Here is a 15,214-nt window from a genome sequence, read left to right on the forward strand (position 1 = left end):
CCCCCTAAGCAGGAGCAATTATCTCATGGGAATTAAATTGCCTCCCTCCAGGATCACAGGTCTGATAGATAAACACCCTGAGCAGCAAATGGAGATTGTCCCCTTAAGCAATAAGGATCAGAGCTGCCTCACAAAACCAGAACTGAAATAATGAACAACCAGATCAGTTTGACTAAGACTATTAAATTATGCATATCTTCTACTCCCCCTATCCCAATTCTTCCTCTATTTAATCCTAAAGCTCATGTCGGCACTCAGAAGACAGGGCTGAGACTCCTGATCTCACTCTGCTACCCAATGTGGCCACACTGGTTAACGTTCCTTTCCTGTTTTTAATTTTTTGTAGTTATAGTTGGACACAATAACTTTATTTTGTTTACTTATTTTTATGTGGTGCTGAGCATCAAACACAGGGCCTTGCATGTGCGAGGCAAGCACTCTACTGCTGAGCCATAACCCCAGCTCCCCTTTCCTGGTTTTTACCATTACTTTTTCTCTTTGTTTTTTGGCCAGACCTAATTTCTTGGGACTCCCAGAGTTGGGCATTTGGTCTAGAATTCTAGTAATAATAGCACTGATTCTTAAGTGTGGTCTGGGGACTTCTGGTGGTCCCTGAGACCCTTTTAGGGGGGCCAATGAGGTCAAAGCCATTTCATGATAATGCTGAGATAATATCTGCCTCTATGGCTCTCATTTTCTCACAAGCATATAGTGAACACAGTAGGCCTGAAAGCTTCACAATAAAAGACTTTTCTTTTGCAAAAAGCAGTGATAATAATGGATATGATTTTTAATATTGTATATCAGTATTTGGAAGATTTGTATGATTCAGTGAACCAAAATTTCCCAATTGATCAATCAATGCATGATGCTACAGATCATTCACAGGTTAAAGATTTATGGTGCTAAACAAAGCAAAGGATTTTAATAGAGCAGAGTATGAAGTCACCATGTAGTTTCAAATTTTACACTGCAACTATTGAAAAAATTGCCATTGTTAAGTTTGGGAACAGAACTGAGAAGGAACATTCATGACCTGAAAAGGCTATTATGACATCCCTCCCTTTTCCAACTACATATTTTTATGAAATTGAATTTCCTTTAAATACTTTAACAAAAAATGTATATATAGCAACAGATTAAATGCGTGCAGAAGCAGGTATGATATTCTAGCTGTTTTCTATTAAACGTCAGATTAAAGAGAACAGCAGAAATATAAATGAAACCACTTTTCCCATTTCTGTTTTTATTGTTTTGGAACAGTTCATTTTTAGAAAAAAATATATAATTTAAATTAACTATTAATGGATTTAATCCCTATATTTTAAATTTTTTGTTTGTTCTTTTTAGTTATATTCGACAATAGAGTGTATTTTGACATATTATACATACATGGAATGTAACTTCCCATTCCTGTGGTTGTACATGATATGGAATTACACTGGTCGTTTATTCACATATGAACATAGGAAAGTTATGTCCAATTCACTCTACTATCTTTCCTATTCCCATTCCCTCTCCCATCCCTTCATTCCCCTTTGTCTAATCCAATGAACTTCTATTCTTCCCACCCTAACCCTTTATTGTTTATTAGTACCTGCATATCAGAGAGAACATTCAGCCTTTTTAATCCCTATTTTTAAATAAATTAGTACATATTTTTAAAATTTCTTAGTTATAATTTCTAATAAGACAAATTAAAGGTACATTAAAAAAAAGTTCCTATGGTCCTCAGTTTTTAGAGATATAAAAGGGTGGTCCAAAAAAAAAAAATAGGTATAGAAATATAAAGGAGTCCTCAGACCAAAAAATTTGAGAACTACTGCCAACAGAATAAATTAATTTGGCAATATAAACTCATCCTAATACTTAGAAACTGTCCTGCATCTTAAAAATATAGAGAAATAGGTAAGAGATGAATGGGCAGTAGACAATCTCAGAATATGAGGATGTAAAGGAAAGTGACATACATTTGAACTGCTGTGGGAAACCAACACCAAATTCATTTGTAAGAGATAGATGATCATATATGTGGTTATAGGTGAGGGAAGAGGTAGTCAAAAGCACAAATTCTGGAGTAGATGGGCCTGGATTCAAATCTTGGCTCTAAAACCTACTAACTATACAACATTGGATAAGTAACTAAATCTCTAGGCCTCAGTTTCCTCATTCTTTCAAATAAAATCAGATAAACTGCAGTAGAGTCATGGGGAAAAAGAATATTACTTTTTTTAAAAAAAACTTTTAGTTCTCAATGAACCTTTATTTTATTTATTGATACGTGGTGCTGAGAATCGAACCTAGTGCCTCACACATGCTAGGTAAGCACTCTGTAATTGAGCCACAACCCCAGCCCCTGGAAAAAGAATATTGCTACCCTGTGGGATATCTAAGCAAGTCTTGGCAGTCTCATATGGCCTCTAGGAATCTATATATATTCCTTCTTTCAAAGAGGGGGATTAGAAGAAGTGAACATTTTCATGTAAAGCAGGGTATCTCAGAATCCCAGTTTTATTTTTTGAGCCAGGGAGTAATCACCGCAGCTCCGTGCTAAAGCCTATAGATTAATCAGAGACTATTCAATAGTCAAGTGCTACCAGTGCTAAGGTATTCATTGACTAGCTCAGTGATGGCTCTTAAGACAAGGCTAGGATTATAACAAAGCTCCCTAAGAGAGGCCAAACTAGGAGAAATGTGCTGTGAAGGTGAGGCAGTTGGCTCCCAGCCATAAAGAAGTTCCAGAAGGGGTTAAACCAAATTTTTAAAGTCCTACAATCATTTGTCAAACAATATTTGAATGCTAGCTATGTGTAAAGAAGAAGAGCTTGACTGCAGGACTTTGAAAAGAAGATATGAACATAAATAAATATGTATACAGAGTACACATACAGTAAAAAAATCAACAAGCAGAGAGGGACATATAAAACATGATGAAAAGATGAAATGAAAATTTCCCTTAGGGAATGAGGAGGTCAGGGAAGGTTTCTTGAGAAAAGAGGTAAAAGATAATTATGATGTGGAATTCAGAGATGGAAAAATGGGACATCTTAGAGTGGGCCTTTTTAGAGTAAACCATAGAGGGTAGAAAACAAACATTATGCATCAGGAGTACTGGGTAGTTCATTTTGGGTTAAATACTAGAAGCTTGATGGGGCACACTGACTGGAACCTTAAAAGATAAACTGTGTCCCTAATAAAGGGAGAGGAATGCTCTGAACTCCATGCTAAAGAGTTGGAACTTTATTAGCAAATAGAATAAATCTGATTAAGGGAATACCCTCTCCCACTCTTCTTAATAACTATTTGGAACTGTTGATATTTTTTTTAGCCCACAACTCCTCGTTTCCTTCAATACATTTTAAATTGTCTTCATTATGGAAAAATTAGAGGGATCATTTTTTTCAACTTCTTATACACTGTCCACAAACTTATGTACCTCAACATTCTCTATTTTCCTGAGGTTTCAGAGGATGAGATGCCCTTTTTCTGTTAAAGACCATATCTATTTGCCCATCTTTCAAGATTGTACTTCATTTCTATTCTATTCTACTCCATTTTCTAATCCTACCTTTCCATCTTCTGTTTTTTTCCCTCACAGATGATAAAAGTGCTATTTTCATCTAAATCCTTCAAAGAAGTTTGCATAAGAAGTCTACGCTCGGGCTGGGGATGTGGCTCAAGCTGGGGATGTGGCTCAAGCGGTAGTGCGCTTGCCTGGCATGCGTGCGGCCCGGGTTCGATCCTCAGCACCACATACAAACAAAGATGTTGTGTCCGCCGATAACTAAAAAATAAATATTAAAATTCTCTCTCTTTAAAAAAAAAAAGAAGAAGTCTATGCTCATTGTCTTCCCATTCAGACTGGCACTCATTCTGACTGAAATATGTTTTTAAAAGTCCTCAGTGATTTTTACATTATCAAATCCATTGGACTCTTCACATTCTAATCTCACTCTGCATCTTTGTTAAATTTCAACCCCCTGGATCACTTCCCTGCCCTCTCCAACTCTTCTGCTTTTAGTTTCATTAACTCCTGGCTCTCTTGGCACCTCTAAGCAGTCATCATCTGTTTTCTTTCATGAGCTCCATCTCCTACTCCCATTAACACCAATGGTCATGTTTTTGGTCTACCTGACACATTCAGTTAGTGAGATCTCATCAAGTTTCATGGTTCCAATCACCACTTCTCGCTCAGGACCTCTTCCCTGAGCCATCATTTGACTATACATGTGTCTAAAAGACCATTCTACTTTGTTATCCAACAAATAATCCAAACTTAGGGTATACAAATTAAAATACACTTTCTTTCCAAACCTGGAACATCCTTTATTTTGTCTACTGTTTCTCCCTCATCAGCATACATGTACTTCTAAACACATACATCACCTGAACAATTCCTGTTTATCCTGTAAGCCTCATTCAGAAATTCATCTTCCTAGAAAATCTTAGCTGAACTTTCAGGTTGGGACAGACCTGTTTTCTTCAAATTACCCCCAGTATATCTCAATTATGGAATGATACTGTCCAACTATTACATAAATAATTCTTTAGTGTATCAGGTTGTCCCACTGTCCTGTAAACTCCTTAGGGTAGAGATGATGTTTAAACCATCTCTTAGTCTCTGGGATCCTTGATATGTGGTAGAAACTCCATAAGTGCTTGCTTCTTGAATAACGACAGCTACATTTTAGGAAATGGTCTGCTGATAGCACATACCATAAGGAGAGGGAGAAAGACTAAAGGGAAAACCAAAATCTGAACTAAGATAAGATTAATAGCGGGGGCTGGGGATATAGCTCAGTGAATGCTTGCCTTGCATGCACAGGCCCTGGGTTCAATCCCCAGCAACACACACACACATACACACACATATTAAAAAAAAAAAACAAAACAGATTAATAGGAATAGAAAGAAGGGGATGGTGGGAGATTTGCTGTGTTAAAATGAACAGGACTGGCCAAAGACTGAATGGAAAGTGAGAGACACCAAGAAGTGGCTAAATGAACCATCTCTGGAGGGGGCAGGGAGAGACACTGGAGACATTGCAATGTGCAGTAAATGTTATCTATTCTGTACCTTTAAACTTTCTAGCATTTCTTTAAGATGGGGAAATTTTAATTCTTAATGCCCTAAGTGGTGATGTTTAAAACCCAAAGGTATTTATCATATGATGATATTTATAGTAGTAGGATGATCAACAATTATATATCCTCTTTCCTTTCTTTCTTTTAGTTTCCTCATTAATCCAAGTTGTGTAAAATGGGAGGCTTTTGATATACTATTGGCTAATGCTGAGAGCCATAGCCAAGTAGGAATGACGCATGGCAATTTCCTTGTCAGCCTACCCAATGTTGCTTAGAGGGAGGACTCTCCATTGTGGAAATGGGCTTGCCTTGGACCCAGGTCATTTGCAGTGACATTGCATGAATGTTTGAGAGTTTTGGTTGAAAGGTGACCCTGCTCAGGGATTAGGGTGGATCCGGGTTTAGGGTGGATCCTGCTGGGAATAGGGTGTATCCTGCTGCCTCGGTGCCCGCTCCTGGAGTTCCCGTGGAGTTCTCACGGGGTTCTGAGAGTATTTGGTATGCAGAGCCCGGTGGAGGGTGAATTTTCCCAGAACGTGCGTGTAGAGCCAGTGAGAGTCGGGAATAAAGAGTTATTGTTTGAATCTACAAGGCGGTGTGGTGGCTCGGTTATTTTGTGCCCAGCCAGACTTCGGCAGGCTAACTTATCAGCACAACACTATATGTCTAGAATATCTAGGATAGTTCATTACTATAACTTGTCAAGCCGAAATAAGGTATGCTAAAGAGTTTCACCACTATTTTTATTATTATTACCTACAATTATATGCAATTCTTAAATAAAGATGTCTGAAGCTCAACTGCTAAGAAAAGTTCCTCCTAATATTTTTAGAACTTGACGCTTGCTGGTGGGACATTCATTTTACTGTGAAGCAAGGCCACCAGAGGTGATGCTTACATCAGGGAAGGCAGGGCAGGACTAGAGAACAGCCATCCCCAATGCTGGTAATGCTTCCTCCTAGGGGAGGGCAATGTGGAGCATAGGAGGAGGGGGGACTGAAGATGCAGGGATTGGTTTGAAAGTCAGGAAGCCAGAGAGGAAATAAAATCAAGCAGGATTAGCAAAAAAACAGAATTTCTAGGCTTATCTGATCTAGTACAAAGAGTTTACCTGGTTCATAATGGAGAATTTCCTCCCGATTCTGTTGTCTGGCAGTCGAAAGCCCTTCTTCCTCATACCATCTTCTGACTCTGACTTAAATACCTTCTCAGGATCCCCTTTCTCTTCTCCCTCAGAGAGTTCCTTTTGCTTCCTCTTCTTTCTCCTATTACGTCTTTCCTTGGCGCTCTTTGAACTGAGTTTAGAAATTTCGGATGAACTCCGAGGAGAGCCAACCCCATCTTCACCTTCTTCCTCAATGGCATCTTCTGAAACAGTGCCTGCAGAAGTGGCCATTGCGGCAGCCTAGAAAGGGGACACAGTAACAGATAGGTTCAGAAGCATTACTTAGGGTCACCTGAGCCAGCCAGTGTGTGGAGCAAATTTCCATTCCATAGCCAGAGAAGAGAGGAGGCCATGGCTAGGTCTAGCTGGCTCTGTTATCTAGGCAAATCTGTCATCTAGCACACAGCCTTAAGTGATCGGATCAGAACCCAATGGTGACAACTTTGGGTTTTATTCTTTTTTTGGTAGAGCAGGGGTACCAGGGCCTGAACTCAGGGGTATTCAACTACTGAGCCAAATCCCCACTCCTATCCCCAACCCGATTTTGTATTTTATTTAGAGATAGGGTCTCACTGAGTTGATTAGTGCCTCACTGTTGCTGAGGCCGGCTTTGAACTAGTGATCCTCCTTTCTCAGCCTCCTGAGTCACTGGGATTGCTGGAGTGTGCCACTGTACCTAGCATGTGTGTATATAAATTATTAGGGTAACAGGTCACTTTCAAGTTTTACTTTTAATATTTGGCCTATTTCTCCTTTTTTTTTTTTTTGGTGTGGTGCTGGGGATTGAACCCAGGGTCTGGTCCATGAAAGGCAAGCACTTTACCAACTGAGCTATATCCCCAGCCCCTGTTTCTCCTTTTAAATTGGAAACAATACTCTATGACCATAGAGTATCTCTGAAGGGGATCTGAGGGTGCAGCTTTGTGGTAGAGATCATATTTAGTATATGGAGGACTCTGGGGTGAATCCCAAACATTAAAAAAAAAAAAGAGGCTATGCTTATATGAAGAACTATTTGAACTGCTCTGGTTACTTTTTTTTTTTTTCCCAGTCAACAAACGAGTTGAACACTGAAGAGATGAGATCTTCAAAAGATCATATTAACACATACTAATAGCCAGGCATGGTGATGCATGCTGTAGTCCCAGGTACTTGGGAAGTTGAGGCAGGAGGACTGCTTGACCCCAGGAATTCAAGTCAGCCTGGGTAACAGAGTGAGACCCTGTCTCAAAAAAAAAAAAAAAAAAAAAAAAAGAAAAAGATCATATTAACATATTAACAAACGATTTGGCCATTAAGACAAAAAAGAATAATTGGATTAACCATCTGCAGTTGTTACTTGGGTTATTTTAATTAGATCAATGACTTCTATTTGATAATGTACTTAGGAAAGATCAATTGCAGTGGCAATCAGATGGAGCCTTAATCTCTATGATTTGGCAGGAAGGTCTGCTTCAAAAAATTAATCACCCACCTGTGCCTCTTCCTGTTGCTTCTTAAGTTGCTCCAACATTGCTTTGAACTCAGCCTCTTTTTGTTCTGCCTCCTCCAATGTTGCCTGATTCTGCTCTTCATAAGCCATGGCCACCACAGCCAAGATCAAGTTCACCAGATAGAATGAGCCCACAAAGATGACCAAGACAAAGAAGATCATGTATGTTTTTCCAGCTGCTCTTAAGGTCTGCAAAGATAAAACCATTTTTTTGAGTCACTTGCATCAAATGAAGTAGGCTGAAAACACCTTGTGAGCCTAGTTTCTCTGTAGGGGCACCATCTGCAATTTGAATAGGACGGTCCTTTCTTGTGTGGTACTCTTTCTTACTGAAGAGAAACACATCCTCAGTGGCCAAATGGATTTCCTTATGCTTAACTCACACTAAGTGGCAGTAGTTCCTCCTATCCATTTTGTGTATGAGGGATCTTTCTCCATTCCCAAATACTTCCTATAAACTCCTTTCATATAACAATGCTTTATTCATTTGTTTAAGGAAAACACATCCTGAATTAAGAATTATATTTTACTTCATCAGTTAGTTCTAAAATAATATGACATGAAGGACTGGAGAGGTAAAGAGAAAAAGGGAAGAGGATTGATCCTAGACCTATTCCTTTCACTAACAGTGAGCAAATGAACATCAAAGAACAATTGGGTTTTAGGTTATGTAAATGAAACCCACTATTCCTGAGTTTTCATTTTCATCCTTTCAATCCCCAAAACTTAAAGGAACTTATTGTCAATCATAAATGTTTCATGAGAAAGAGTCAAACCTGAGGGAACTGTCCAACAGAAAAATAAGAACTGATTTGGGGATTTGAACTAGATGCTTCCCTGAAAGAGGATCCTTCATGCATGAGGAGGGAACGTTTTTTATTCTTAAACAAACTGGCATCACCAAATGCCAGAGTCAAAAAAAACCCAATGGACTGTTGTGGAATTTCTAAGCCGAAAGACCCTTAGCATAAATCCACCCTACAACTAGCAAAATTAAACAATGTGTTTAGTCATCAATATGGCCTGATGGAATGAGACTGACCTTATCTCTACCATTACAATCTGTTTGAACAAGTCCAAGTATATTATAAATCTCAAAAATGCTGACATATTTAAACTCCAAAGCCCTTTTGGATAAAAATTTCATCTTACACAAACAGGTATTTAGTATTTCTTAAACAGATGTCCTAAGCCCTGAAACCCACACTGCAAGTAGTAAAACAATAGGAATTAAGTATAGACAGCAGATTCCCAAGCCAGGCAAAAGCTAACAGTGCTACAAGCTTCTACAACTATACATGACTAAGTATTTGAGAAACAGGGATGAGAACTGAGAGAATTCCCAGTTCTAAATATTATAAAGCAATGGACGGTGGGCAATGCCATCCTCAGATCCTGTTTAACATCTTCACTAAAGGTCACTCACACAGAATGTCCCCCAAGCCCACGCTGCCCCATGTAGACTCTACTGCCAAAGAAAAAGAAGTATTATTTACCAACTGATACAAGTTTTCCCAGTAGTCCTGGGTCATAAGGCGAAACAATGCCAAGAAGGCCCAGCTGAAAGTGTCAAAGCTTGTATAACCATAGTTAGGGTTCCTTCCTGCCTTCATACACTGGTATCCTTCTGGGCACTGCCTGAAGAAAGAAAGGGAAATTCAGGACTTTTCAACATAATTCCACAAGCCATAATCTTAAAGATATTAAATAACATAATTTTATTTACTCCATGGCCTTATAGGTAGGAAGTAACTATTTACAAAGCCAAGCCAACAAACTGGAAGAAGAAAAAAAAAAAAAGAGAGAGAGAGAACATAAGTAGCTAGTCAATTTCGGAGCAGAGCCTATATCAGAATCACATGGTATGTCCCTTAAAAATGCAGATTTCTATGCTTACCCCAAAGCTAAGAGCTGAAAGCTTTGGAAATGGGATCTAGGAACCTGCACTTTTGAGATATGAACTTTTTTCTTTCCCCCAATATTGGTGATTGAACCAGGAAATGTCAGACAAGTGTTATCATTAAGTTACATCCCTAGCCCCGGGTAATTTTTTTTTTTTTTTTTGTACCAGGGATAACACCCAGGGACTCTCAATCACTGAGCCATATCCCCAGCCCTTTTTTAATATTTTATATAGAGATAGGGTCTCACTAGTTCTTTAGGGCCTCACTAAATTGCTGAAGCTAGCTTTGAACTCATAATTCTCCTGTCTCAGCCTCCCGAGCTGCTGGGATTACAGGCATGGGCTACTACACTCAGCTCCCAGGTAATCCTTATTCATGACAAAATATGAAAACCACTGTCCCAGATTCATATCAATCTGTAATTCAATAAAATTCAATTTAGCTATTCTCCCAAGTGACAAATGCCTATATGTTCCTTTTAGTTGTCTATGTTCTTTTAACACTTGCTGTGTTGACCTAAGTCATAATGGAGATTTTTGGTAACCTCAGTTATACTATTCTTCTGTTTTTGGATTCACCTGTTTTGTTTTCAGTGAAATCTTTAATATCTACTTCAATATAAAAATTAAATGGATTTCTTGTTGTCATGGTCATATTAAAGCACCAGTTCCTAAGGGACCAATATACTCTGAATAATAACACTACTACTGTACATTTGAATAGCTCTCTGTTTACAAAGCATTTTTCATGTATGTTATCTAATTGGCTCCTTATAGTAAACTCATGAGGAAGACAGAACATGACCTATTAAATCTATCTTATGTTTACTGAAATTAAGGCTCAGATAAGTTAAGTGGCTTGGCAAAGGTTTAAAGCTAAGAGAAGCAGGACTCAAATACTATGTTGTTATCTGTTCTTTCCCCCATGTCAGGTCTAGACCATTTCTGGGTCATCCTTGGATGCTAAACTATCACTAAGATGGTGTCCTTATTTTACATTGTATTAACTGTGTTAAGATAGAACAAGGGGAATCTATAAGAGGTGGTAAGCTACCTGGTGTTATAGATTTTCTCTTTATCCTTTAACGTCGTTAATTTTTAATTTGAGACTACAGGTACATTCACCTTCTGATGAAATGTCATCTTTGGATGGACAAATATAAAACAGTAGGAAAACTGAGTTAACTAATAGGTAAGGTCTGATTAGGGTTTATTTTATGAGTTCAAAGAAAAGTGGAAACATTGCCCGTTTACATCCAACTAAAAATAGGCATATTATTTTAAGGAAGGAGAATAAAATTAGGTGAGCTACTTACCCAGCATCTGAACTGTTCCCACAGAGTAAAGGTTCCAGCATGCCAGGAACCGTGTAAAAATTTGCTAGAAAAATTTGAAGAGGCAGGAAATGAAAAGGCAAATTGAAGTGAATGAGAGAATAAGGTTATACTGTTCCTGGCTAGCCCCAACAGAAATAGCTATTGATTTTTAGCTCATATAAATCTTTTCCACCAGCAGTTGAAAGCTGATGAGAAGTCCTTCCCATTAATGATTTTCCTATAGATATCTACAAATTTAAAGTGCTCCCCTGAAGCCCTTCATATAATACTCTTCTCATCACATATATATTAGGTTTTGGTACCTGAATAAAAGGGGTCTAAAGTAATTTTCTGAGTTCTTCATCCCTTTAGACAATTTTAATCTTGTACTGTTATGGTTTAGATATTAGGTGTTCCCCAAAAGCTCATGTATGAGACAATGCAAGGTGGTTTATGAGAGGCTTACCCCAAGCAGGAATTAATCTCCTGACAGGGGTTAACTAAGTGGTAACTGCAGGCTGGTAGGGTGTGGCCGGAGGAGGTGGGTCATTGGTGGTGTGCCTTTGGGGTATACATTTGGTGAGTTGAGCTTAGACTCTCTCAGATTCCTGATGTGACATCCTGGGCAGCTTTCCTCTGCCACACTCTTCCACCATGATGTCCTGCCTCACCTTGAGCCCCAGGGAATGAAGCCTGCCACTCATTCTCAGTCCCTATGGATTGAGACCTCTGAAACTGTGAACCCCCAAATAAATTTTTCCTCCTCTAAAATTGTTCAGCAGGTCTTTCAGTCATAGCAGTGAAAAAGCTGGCTAAAACATCTTATGACTTATTTTTATCAAGATATTCTAGAATTCCTCACTAGTTGGTCACTAGTTACCATGCCCTATTTTAAACTAGAAGGCAGGTATTCCTGAAATCTCCTTTGCAACATTTTCTAATGGTTACTTAACTGACTTCAAATGGTATCTTGGAGATTGCCTGACTCCCTAGACCAGGTCAATTACTAATGTCTTACCAATTAATATTAAAAAAGCCTGAGTTCTATGCATAGGCATATCTTGGACTAAATATTTAACTACCCCAGGCAACCTTGCAAAGGAAGGAAGAATTTGGACCAAGTTTTTAAGCCTGAATTTTAGAGCAAAAGTTTGTGGGTACATGTGAAGATGCTTTAAAGTTTCATTTGGTTTCAAGGGGTAGAAAAGAGAAAAAGGGAGAGAGTGCTGGCATTTGAGTTTCTGAACACAATCTGGCCTTGGGGAAAGGAAATGACCTCCTGAGGCTGCTTCTGGCAACACTGCCATTCCTTTCTGAGCCCAACTATTTTTTTAAGCCCAGTGGTGGCTCTGACTGCATAGATGGGTTTTTCCCCTTGTAGGGGAGAAGCCACCTACTTTTATTGTTGATATACTCTTCCCAATCAAAGCCTTTGGTGCCATTTTCAAGATAGCTCTCATTGAAGTTTATGGGCCACACGACACACTTGTTTCGCAGGTTCCCCATGAACAGCTGCAGTCCGATCAGGGCGAAAACACTCAGGCAGAACACAGTCAGGATCATCACATCTGACAGCTTCTTCACAGACTGAATGAGGGCGCCAACAATTGTCTTCAGGCCTGAAGAGACAGTGCACCCAGAACCAGAGTCACTTCAGAGCCCCTCCCTCCCAGCCTCCCCCTTAGCCTGAGCTTCTACTCCTCCCCACAGCATCCTTGAAATATGCCCAATGTGTCTTTATATCACGAGAATAACAATGTCAGCAAAATGAGGGGTTTCCAGAAGTTATAATCCTTAAAAAGCTAAAGAAAGCTTCTTCTACCAACATGTGGCTCCTTTTTTTCTGAACGTACTTTCCTGTCTTGGACAACTTTTTAGTTCCCCAAATGAGCCAGGTCCTCAGTGCTTCTCTCAGGCTGACTGCTTCCTTTCAGCCCTTGTCTTACCTGACTATCTCCTTTCCTTCAGGTCTCAGCACAGAAATCACTTCCCTCGGAAGCCATCCTGCCTTCCCAGCTCTTCTCCCTCCCCCACCACTGTTACTATCTTACACTTTCCTCTGTGGTGTTTATCATGGCTATAATGCATTTCTTATGTCTGTATCATTCACAGCCGAATCTATAGCGCCTGGTCCACAGTAAATATTTGTTGAAGAAACAAATGGAAAAATCAGGAATTAAGGAGGCTTCCAGGTTGGAAAGGAAACAATTGGGAAATTTAAAAGCCAATAAGAAGCAAGGTATAATAATATTTTCCCATCAGTTCTGGAAATGCCAACATATTTAAAAGGTTAATTATTAATTCTTTATTTATAATTTGCCTTTACATTTAAAAGTATACCTTGTCTATATCACATTTATAACCTGCTTGCTACAATGCCCCCCCTTTTTCTCTGGCTTAGATTAAAAATAAAAACCATTTATAATCTATTTCATTTTAATTTTATTATAATCTATTTTAATTTTTCAGTGCAAGCCACTGGTTCAAATTTAAACCTAAAGAAGGTAGATTTTTTAATTGCACAGGGAAAGATCAGTGATGGAAGATGGAAAAACATGGTTATAGATTCATGCTGTTTGGATTCAAATGAGTCTACATGTGGCTCTCCTTGGAATTCCCAACATTGTGCTAACACAGGACATGGCCAACAGAGCACTGATACTTCTGGTGGCCACTGTACCAAGATGAGCAGGAACCAGATACTGAGCCCTAACACCCAGGCCTCAGGAAGGATCTTGTTTCTGATCTACTTCTGAAGGCAAGAATATCAGAGTGTCATTTAAAGTAATCCTAACCTTGGCTTTGAAGTATACAGTTGGGCAAATCACTGCTAATTTTAATCAAAGGTATGCCATTTACTTCTGGGACCCGAGCACCTAACCTCTTGGATCCTGTTTTTTTCATCTTTAAAATGAACATAATTAAGGTTGGGGGTATAGTTCAGTGGTAGTGTTTACCTATCATGTACAAGGCTGGGTTTGATCCTTAGCACCACCAAAAATTAAAATAAATAAATAAGTGAATCTTTATTTATTTATTTTTAAATTATAGCTGAATATCATAGGTCTACTGTGAAGATTAAGCATACTTCATATAACACATTTAACAAAGCACCTGATGCACAGTAAGTAATTCAAATGTTATTACTGTAATAATTTTCTGAACCTCATCTACATAAAGAGATTTACAATACTAATGCCATTGAGTTGCTGTAAGGTTTAAATAAGATAATGAGTATAATAAATATCTAGTACAGTGCTTGGCACACAGCTGGCATGCAGCACTCATTAGATACCGTTACTATACAGACATTTCCTTCCTCAAAGGGACATGCTTGGAAATGACACAATCATATGATGGTGGCATGGACTTGGGTCATCTCTTGCTGTATCCTGTAATATCCACCTACAATTTTCAAAGTTAAACCCAACAGAATTCTCTGCATAGCTATGTATGCTGTGTCTAGCCTGGGACCTGGCACAAAGCAGGTACTTAAGGAATTTTTATTAAAAGAGTAAATGAGAAATTTCTCTCTTCTTATACAATATCTTGAAAGGGATCTAAGGGGAATTAAAGAGAGAAGCGTTAAGAATTAGACCACAGTGCTGCTATGGGTGCAGAAGCCTAGGCTTTCTTACAGAGTATCTTCCTTGAAAACTGTGGCCACCAAAAAATTAGGAAGGGCTTGCCTGGGCTCCTAATCCGATTCCTTTCCTCCTCACGTGGCTGAGCAGAAAAAGCACCAGATGGGGAATCAGAAAGCAGGAATTCTGTCCTGGCTCAGTCATTATTTATGACCCACCATGTTTCAAAAACAACTTAAGATCACCTCTCCAAGCCTCATTTTCTCTTCTATAGAAAACAGTGCTACATGGCAGCGGGCAGTGAAGGAGAAGCTGAAGAATCTTCTCTGGAAGTCTTTAAAAATCATGTAGGTCTTCTGTTTACAAAGTCAAAAAGTGATTTAAAAGGGGATATTTGGATGGGTTACTGAACAATTTTTTTAAGATTTTGTTTCTTGATTTCTTCAAAAGGAACTCATGCAGCTGCCTTGTCCTGAACAGTTAAATTACTTATCTGAACACTTTTAGTCTTTTTTATTGCTGTTTTAAGTTTTTTGTTTGTTTGTTTGTTTTGGTGCAGTACTAAAGATTGAACCCAGGGCCTCAAGCATGTTAGGCAATGGTTCTTCCCCAGAGGTACATCTCCAGCCATCTATTGCTTTTTTGACTGAACTGAAAAATATGTGTGAGT

At 38.8% G+C, this 15,214-nt stretch overlaps 1 protein-coding gene across 1 annotated transcript in view; it reads right to left on the reverse strand.

Annotated features, from left to right (window-relative positions):
* The window catches only part of Scn8a (sodium voltage-gated channel alpha subunit 8), a 180,408-nt gene that overhangs the window by 79,253 nt on the left and 85,941 nt on the right, over positions 1-15,214 (reverse strand). Inside the window, exons 9-13 of the mRNA XM_027949788.2 lie at positions 12,358-12,579; positions 10,961-11,024; positions 9,238-9,379; positions 7,724-7,930; positions 6,196-6,489 (exon numbers count right to left, since the gene is read on the reverse strand). Coding sequence (XP_027805589.1) covers positions 6,196-6,489; positions 7,724-7,930; positions 9,238-9,379; positions 10,961-11,024; positions 12,358-12,579 — 929 coding nt within the window. The remainder of the gene's footprint in view (positions 1-6,195; positions 6,490-7,723; positions 7,931-9,237; positions 9,380-10,960; positions 11,025-12,357; positions 12,580-15,214) is intronic.

This window comes from Marmota flaviventris, chromosome 3 (assembly GCF_047511675.1).
Source record: "Marmota flaviventris isolate mMarFla1 chromosome 3, mMarFla1.hap1, whole genome shotgun sequence".
Lineage (NCBI taxonomy): Eukaryota > Metazoa > Chordata > Mammalia > Rodentia > Sciuridae > Marmota > Marmota flaviventris.